The sequence below is a fragment of the Helianthus annuus genome, chromosome 6 (genome assembly GCF_002127325.2).
Source record: "Helianthus annuus cultivar XRQ/B chromosome 6, HanXRQr2.0-SUNRISE, whole genome shotgun sequence".
Classification (NCBI taxonomy): domain Eukaryota; kingdom Viridiplantae; phylum Streptophyta; class Magnoliopsida; order Asterales; family Asteraceae; genus Helianthus; species Helianthus annuus.
In genome coordinates, this window is record NC_035438.2 from 98,377,782 (window position 1) to 98,385,952 (window position 8,171).

The 8,171-nt window shown below is 36.4% G+C and overlaps 1 protein-coding gene across 1 annotated transcript; it reads left to right on the top strand.

Annotated features, from left to right (window-relative positions):
• The first annotated feature begins 6,566 nt into the window (after positions 1 to 6,566).
• LOC110865684 (WEB family protein At1g75720) lies at positions 6,567 to 7,465 on the top strand. Its single transcript, XM_022115009.2, has one exon. It carries the CDS (start codon positions 6,643 to 6,645, stop codon positions 7,276 to 7,278), a length of 636 nt encoding a protein of 211 aa, XP_021970701.1. The 5' UTR covers positions 6,567 to 6,642; the 3' UTR covers positions 7,279 to 7,465.
• Positions 7,466 to 8,171: the final 706 nt, after the last annotated feature.

Here is an 8,171-nt window from a genome sequence, read left to right on the forward strand (position 1 = left end):
TTTTTTGTAATCGCATGTAATGTTACATGATTTCGCAAACTTTACAAAAAAACAACCTTTCTTTTTGTCTGAAATGTTTTTCGCACGTTTGATATGTATTTCGCTTTTTTTATTTGATTTTCATCATGCATCATCTTCTTCGATAGATGGTCTATCGATTTGTTTCATTTCTGAACTTCCAAATTCAACAGAAGTTCAATTCGCAGAAGGAGTTGGTGAATAAGAATGGATCGATTTTTGATTACTTGTTGGATTTTCGAATACGATTTTGAACAAGAATCTTACGGTATGATTTTGAGGTTTGGTTTGCTGATTATCAGGGGTTTTTGATTTCGTAATGGACGATTTTAACCTTGGCGGTTTCATATATATATTTTAATTTATTTAATTTAATAGTTAAGCACAGGGTATAATTGAGATGATCTAACGGTTGTGGTTGTAGCGTACATAATGTACGATTAGTGTATTTGTATGTTAACCGGCCTCTGTATATATATAGTGTGAGGTTCATTGGGGAACACTAAAAAAGTGGGGAACCGACTCAAACGAACTCTGATTGGACTCATTCCAGCGGCGTTGGAACTGGCTCGTGGAACCCTAACTAGGATCTCTTAACCCTCAACCCTAAATACATTAGGGTTTGGCTTTTAGGGTTTAGCTTTAGGGTATAGATTTAGGGTTTAGCTTTAGGGTTTAGCTTTAGGATTTAAGGTTTAGCTTTAGGGTTTAGCCTCTAGGGTTTATAGTTTAGATTTTACGGTTTAGCTTAGGTTTTAGCCTTATTTTTTAGCTTTAGGGTTTAGAGTTTAGTAGTTAGGATTTAGGGTTAAGAGATCCTAGTTAGGGTTCGACGAGCCGATTCCAACGCCGTTGGATTGAGTCCAATCGGAGTTCGTTTGAGTCGGTTCCCCGCTGTTCCCCACTTTTTTAGTGTTCACCAATGAACCTTCCCCTATATATATATATACATGTATATATATATATATATATACATGTATATATATATATACATGTATATATATATATATATATACATGTATGTATATATAGGGGAAGGTTCATTTGAGAAGAAATTTAATCTGAGAAAAAAAAAGAAGAAAGGGCATAATGGTAAAACATTAAATAGTTTATAGCTCCTCCAATTAATTATGTTATCTCTCATTAATAAAGCAAAAAACATTTTATCCTACACATTTTCGAAATTTATCCTACATATATTTCACACTTACTGAAATTTACCCTACGCATATCTAAATTTATCATACACATTTAAGAATTTATCCTACACGTACTAAAATTTATCCTACACATGTCGAAAAATGTCCTTCACCCTAAATTATTTTATCTTGAAAGAGTAGATTTAAAAGTGAGTTACAAATTTAAGTAGTTAGCTAATTAATTACAATTAGAAATTTACTTATATGTCCTTATTAATAACATTAAATACACATATTAAATAAAGTAAATGGAGCATTTCTATTGGTTTAAAACTTATTCTTTTTATTCTTACAAAATTTTTCTTCTCATTTGAACCCTCCACTATATATATATATATATATATATATATATATATATATATATAGAGAGAGAAATGGGATCAGGAGAAAATGACTGAAAGTGTGAAAACGGTGAGAACGGATCATGGCCCAACACGTGGCAGGGGGCGCTAAATGATATGCAGGGGTACGATTGTCATTGTGCACGTTCCCCTCCATATTTCGTGTTATAAATATGTTTCAAATAAAACTCCAAAAAGTCCCTATTAGCAATTACCTCCTTTCCAAGCTTTCCAGTTCTATCGCGTCTAACGTGGATTCCGTTCAACAAAGTAATATTTGATGACGTTTTCATATTTGTTCCATCAAATCATGCAACACATATATAACAAATATGACGTTTTGTTCTTTATGCTTGTTTCATTGTCGTTTTTCTTTCAAAATAATATTTCGCAATGCGTTGTATGTTTCAATGGCATTCTTCATGTATCCAATTTTTTGGCGTTTTCATTGGTTGTTTAACAATTATTAAGAACTGATAATTGGAGTTTTCATTATTAATGTTAATTGTCGTTTGTGATCTAATATATGCTTATGGTTTACGATCATTAGCGTTTTACACCTGATTAGTTTTGAATATTATTGAGTAATATTTGTTAACATCAGTTCTTACTATTTGTTAATTTGTAAACATCAGTTTTGTTAACTATAGTGTTTTCATTATCATGTTATATTTGTTAATCATTGTTAATTATTCAACTCATGGCATTTTGATTATCACGTTTCATTAATATTGTTAATTCATCATATTTGTTAATTAATCAACTAGTGGTATTTTCATTATGGCGTTTTATTATGGCGTTTTCAATTATATATTTATTATGTCTTGTTTATTATTCAAGTAATGGAGTTTTCATCGGTAATGTAATAAGGAGACAACTTCTATTTTAATGGCGTTTTACTGAAATTGTTTCTCACTGTGTTTTCTCGGACGAAGGTGTTTCCTCGAATGAAAAGTTCTGCCCCAAAACTGGTTTACCATTTATCATTCCTGACGTTAGTGAAGAGATAAAGCCCAAAATGGACATGATATTCACAAGCCTCGATGATTGTTATTCAATGTATGTTACATATGCCAAGGCTTGTAGTTTTTCTGTCAGGAAAGGGACTGGAAAGATAAACGCCAATGTGACACCTGTGTCACCACGACCATCAAACAAATACCAAGCCGATGAAATCTCGTATTTCATACTTGGGATCTTGTATAAATATGTGTATCTTTTGCACATATCAATTCTTGTTCAATTTCAAACTTTACATCGCTTTCTGGAGAATTATACGCAAACTGGTGCGTAAACGTACTCAGTTTAAATGCGACAAATACTCTGAAACATCAACATATACTTAACATACCTTAAATAACCTTCACATAACTTAGAAATAAGTTTTGAAGGCTTTGATATGGCAAAAACAAGTTAATTCGCTTACAGGGACCAAAACTGCCATTTCTGAAAGTATGTGCAAATCAGACAGGCCCAGGCGGCCCGCCTGAGTTTGTGCATATCCTGATGCGGGCCACATGGCCCCTTCAGTAACAGAAAAGTTGTTTTCTTGCTAAGATTGGCCTTTCAAACACTCCAAAGGGCAATGCCCTTTCACCATCTCAGGAGCTAAGGGTCACATTAAGCCACCACAACATCTTGACAAGTGTAAGGCTTGGATCGTGGCACGATATTCAAGAAACGATCCTAACAGCTTTACTTTTCCTATAAATACCCCCCCCCTTTTTGGTGAAAACCCACAAAAATCTGATCAAAAGCTCTAAGTTGGAACCTTTGTTTCATACCTGAGCCATTTTGATCTAGATTAGCATTCGGGGATCCTTCGTAAGTGTTCTTTCGTTCTTTTATTCACTTTTCGAGTCCGAAAGTCAATGTTTTGTTGACTTTCTACGTTGACCAGCCTATGGTCAACACGAAGTTCATTGGAACTTCATAACATGAGCGTGATCACGATGGTTATAGTCCATGGCGACTATACCTACTGATTACCACGTTATCTAGGCTCAGTGACAAGTCGTAGTTTCGGCCAAAATGCGCATTCTTGCGTATTTTGTAACCAAACTACTCGTGAGCATCAAAGCCGTTTGTTTTGATGCCAAACCTGTTTTCTAAACTTAGTTAAGCATGTCCTAACATGCTTAGCTCGTCACTTTTAGTATAGTGCTTATATAGGGTCGTAAGGTAAGCGATCTAAACCATCGCTTATACTTTCGAACCCGACCCATTTGGTCAATCATTAGGATCCGACCAAACACATTAGGTGACCATAGCTATAACCTTCCGAGGTTATGCCTTGTGGTCACAATGTTAGGCATTCCAAACGCGTTCTACGCGAACGACACGTTAAGGTAGCATAAGCTACCTAAACGAGTCGTAATGGGCCGTAAGCACTTAGGTTAGGTTTCATTTTAGTATGAAGGCTTTGTTAAACCATATTACACGAGTCTCCATACTCGTTTGGTTTACGAACCCGCATACTATCCGATCCTTCCGATTTAGGTCCGGTATATTAACATAGCTACCTACTAGGTGCCGTTTGATATTCCGTGATCTCTAGCATTGTTTGGTTATTATACAAGAACGTCAAAGCAATCTCAGGTGAGTACATTGAACCCCTCTTTTACTGTTTTCCAAACTGTTTTGGGATGAAACACATGTGCCTACTTGCTACTTTCGTGCTTTCCTGTTTCCACATCATATACTTGCTATGTTCGATAGTACATATATAGTACATGATTTCATTGTGTCTATGCTATGTATGTCCATTGTGTGCATACTTAGTACATCACTTTACAATACATTTCATGCTATGTATGCCCATTGTGTGCGTACTTAGTACATTGCCTAACATTACAAGCTATGTATGCCCATTGTGTGTGTACTTAGTACATTGCTTTACATTACATGCTATATATGCCCATTGTGTGCGTACTTAGTACATTGCCTTACATTACATGCTATGTATGCCCATTATGTGCGTACTTAGTACATTGCTTTACATTACATGCTATGTATGCCTATTGTGTGCGTACTTAGTACATTGTTTTACATTGCATTTTTGTTGCATATGCTCATCCAGCATATGAACACATTATACTACAATTTGAACCGTTGTAACCATTTGACAATGTGAACTGTCTTAACCCTTCGATTATATGAACCATTTGTAACCATTGAACCGTGTAAACCAGTTGTATCTGTTGACATGATTTACATTTGACAATAGACATTTGACTATACATGAACATTTCCACAATTGTTAAACATTTCATCTTGATGGTTTGGTTTGAGTAAGTGATTAAGTAACGAGGCGTGTGTAATATGATACAAGCATGGTGGATACGCCGCTGGTACGTCCTATATATAAGTATTTGTATGGTATTACATATTGTAGCGTTATTTGAATCATTTCAATTTGAGACATATGACATTTTATACAAATAACACACTTTTCACGAGACATTGTTTTACAAACGACTTATCTTACACAAACTCATTTTACATGGTTATCCGTTTAACCATACAGTGTTCTCTTATTTATACATATCATCTGATCTTATCGTTTTTCAAACGATTTACAAGACAAAGCAAATTACAAGGTTCATGACTAAACATTTTCTCAAACATAAGTCATGAATTCCGTTTTCACAAAACCAATATATCTCACAGGCATTTTTATGCTGACGTACCTATTTTCACATGTGTTTTCAGGAGATGATGCATAGGACTTATCAAGACATACGTAGGCGGACCTGTGCCTTAGTGCCTTAAAACGAGACAAGAACTAGTTAATTTATGTTATGTACTCTTTGGTTCTTGTTTAAACCATGTAAACATTCATGTTTGATTAATAAAACGAAACTTCAATTGCCATGGATTTGAAACAATTGATTCTGTTACAACACTCCCCGACGTTTCCGCCACGTTTTGTATGTTCTACGTGGTCGGGGTGTGACAGCCAAAGGTGAAAGACATATTAAGTATTACATGTGTACGAGAGCTAGGGTATATAAGACAAGAAGGTTGATACGTTGGACCCCAATCAAAAGGAACGAATTGTGCGATCCAACTTTTCAAAGAGGACTAATTGTGGTGCACTGTTATGTGTACTTTTTGAGGCTGGCTCATGAAAGGTCTATAAGTTTGTTGAGGAGCACAACCATGATCTTGTTGAACGTCCTGATACGCATTTTCTTCCAACTAAACGACATCTCACTCAGCTCCAGAAGCATATTATACACAACATGTCTAAGTTGAATTTGGGTCCATTTAAAGCGTTTAATGTTATGAAGACTTGTTTTGGCGGTTTTGAAGACGTGGGTGCAAGTAAAGTTGAATTTAAGAACTACAAGAGGCAAATTAACTTGTTTATATAGGGGAATACGATGCTGAGATGGTTATGAGACATTTGGATGAAAAAAAAAACAGTTCCAACCTAATTTCTCGTATGATTCCTTCACAAAAGAAGAGAATCGTTTGAAGGGACTTTTTTGATGTGACGATTACGAGGGTCATACTCTCTTTCTCGGATCCTTCGTGTAGTTCACAACGTTCCTCTCTTTAGTATTTAGGGCCCAACTCGTATATGACAAATAATAGGCCTGCTGGTCTTGGAGGTGGGGGCCCCGTCGTCACATACATATAAATATTATTGGATTATTGGATATGTGTGGACCCCCTTAAATTAACTATTCAAACAGGATTTAATGCATTCCATACCATGAAGAAAAAAACACAAACAAAAACAAGAACCGTAAATTACCGAATACTCCTTGAACTCATCATCACACTGACCAATTAAGCAACCGGTGGTCTTATGATAACCTAGTACCATAACCTTATATAGGAGATCACAAACATGTCATAATCTTGCAAATTAAACTTAATCAGTTGACTAAGTAAAAAGTCAAAGTAGTTGACCTGTCAATTTGTTTACCATTATTAGCCTTCACATAAGAGCAAACCCTAACCATCAACCCAAGCTCTCTCAACCAACTTTTGAAGTAAAAGCAAAGAAATCCCACCCTCACCAATTATCATAAAACCAACACGTAACTTCTCACTGCCTCCTCATTTCCACCATCATGGACACCAAAATCCTACCGGAAAACGCTTCACTGCCGCCGCCGCCACGGACTGTGGACTACAGCGCCAATGTAGACACCTCCAGCGCTTTCAGGTCCGTCAAAGAAGCGGTAGAGATATTCGGGGAGCGGTTTCTAACCGGCGAAATCTTCTTACCATCACCTAAACCACCTTTCACCTTACCAAAACATGAAACAGCATCATGGAAATCCACACACAGCTCTCAAACGTCATGGAGATCATGCTCCCCACCCCGGGAAACTGAAGAACCACCATTGTTGCTCGTTAGCTCGCTGAAAAAGCTCGAGTTGGAGCTCGAAGAAACCAAGAAGGAGTTGAAGCTACTGAAAGAAAGAGAGTCCGAAACTGAGGTGGCTTTGGCGTCTTTAAACGCGGAACTACAAAAGAACATATCAAAGATCACTAAAGCTGAAGCCGGAGAGAATGCGCTGGTGGCGCTGAGCTCGTCGCCTGGTTGGGCTCCGAAGGTAAGCGGTGGTGGAGGGAGGAAAGTGGTGAAGAAAAAGCCGATTGTTCCACTTCTGGGAGATTTGTTTTCAAAGAGAAAAGAGAAATCTAATGCTAGTTATCTTCTGAATCCACTATATGCATCTTCTCAAATGCGTTGGATCTAAAAACTTGAATTAGAAAGCTGGATCTTCTCAAATGCATTGGATCTAAATGTCCAGTTTTCTAGGAGTGTGTGGGCCAGTTCGTGCATATATGGATCATATTGTAATCATGCATGACAAACTTGAGTGAGAAATTTCGTTTGAAATCATTTTATTTGTTTAATTTACGTGGTGTCTCGTTTTTAATTAACTAGTTATTTGTTTAATTTACCGTGTGTTGTTTTCTTTTTTTTTAGCGGCAAACACACTATATATATAAATATATAGAGCCCAGCAAGGGGTTGGGGAAAAGTCGAAAACAGAACAAAACGAACAAAACACCATTTATATTTAGCCCGTTCAGCCGGTTGCTTGCTTTTTTTGTGTTTATGATCCCGTGGAAAAAAGACGTATTTTCGTCCCCATACTTGATCCATTTCAGCCGCGACTTTTGATGGAGATCTTTCACCTTAGCTTTTTCCATGCTTTTAATTTTTTGTCTAACTCCCACTCTTAATTTTTTCTCCCCACATTTAAGAGTAGCGGATTCAGCCACCACTTCTAATTCTTCTGCAATTTTATAGAGACTAGCCAATTCTTTATCCTCCTCAAATCTAGCTATACTTCTCCATTTTTTTATATGAAAAGACACAAGAATCGTGTCGCTGTTTTCACCATTTGGATGATTAATTATTTAATTATTTAATTCCTTAAAGAATATGAAAAGACACAAGAATCGTGTCGCTGTTTTCACCATGCATCTCCCCTATAATTAATAATCGTTACGCAATCGTTTGGTGTCAAAACCGGTCCTACAAGTGGTATCAGAGCAGGAGCTCGATTGCACTGATCAAACACATAGATTCGTACAGGATTTCATCGATTTCAGATCCGAATTTCATCTATTTCTTCATCTT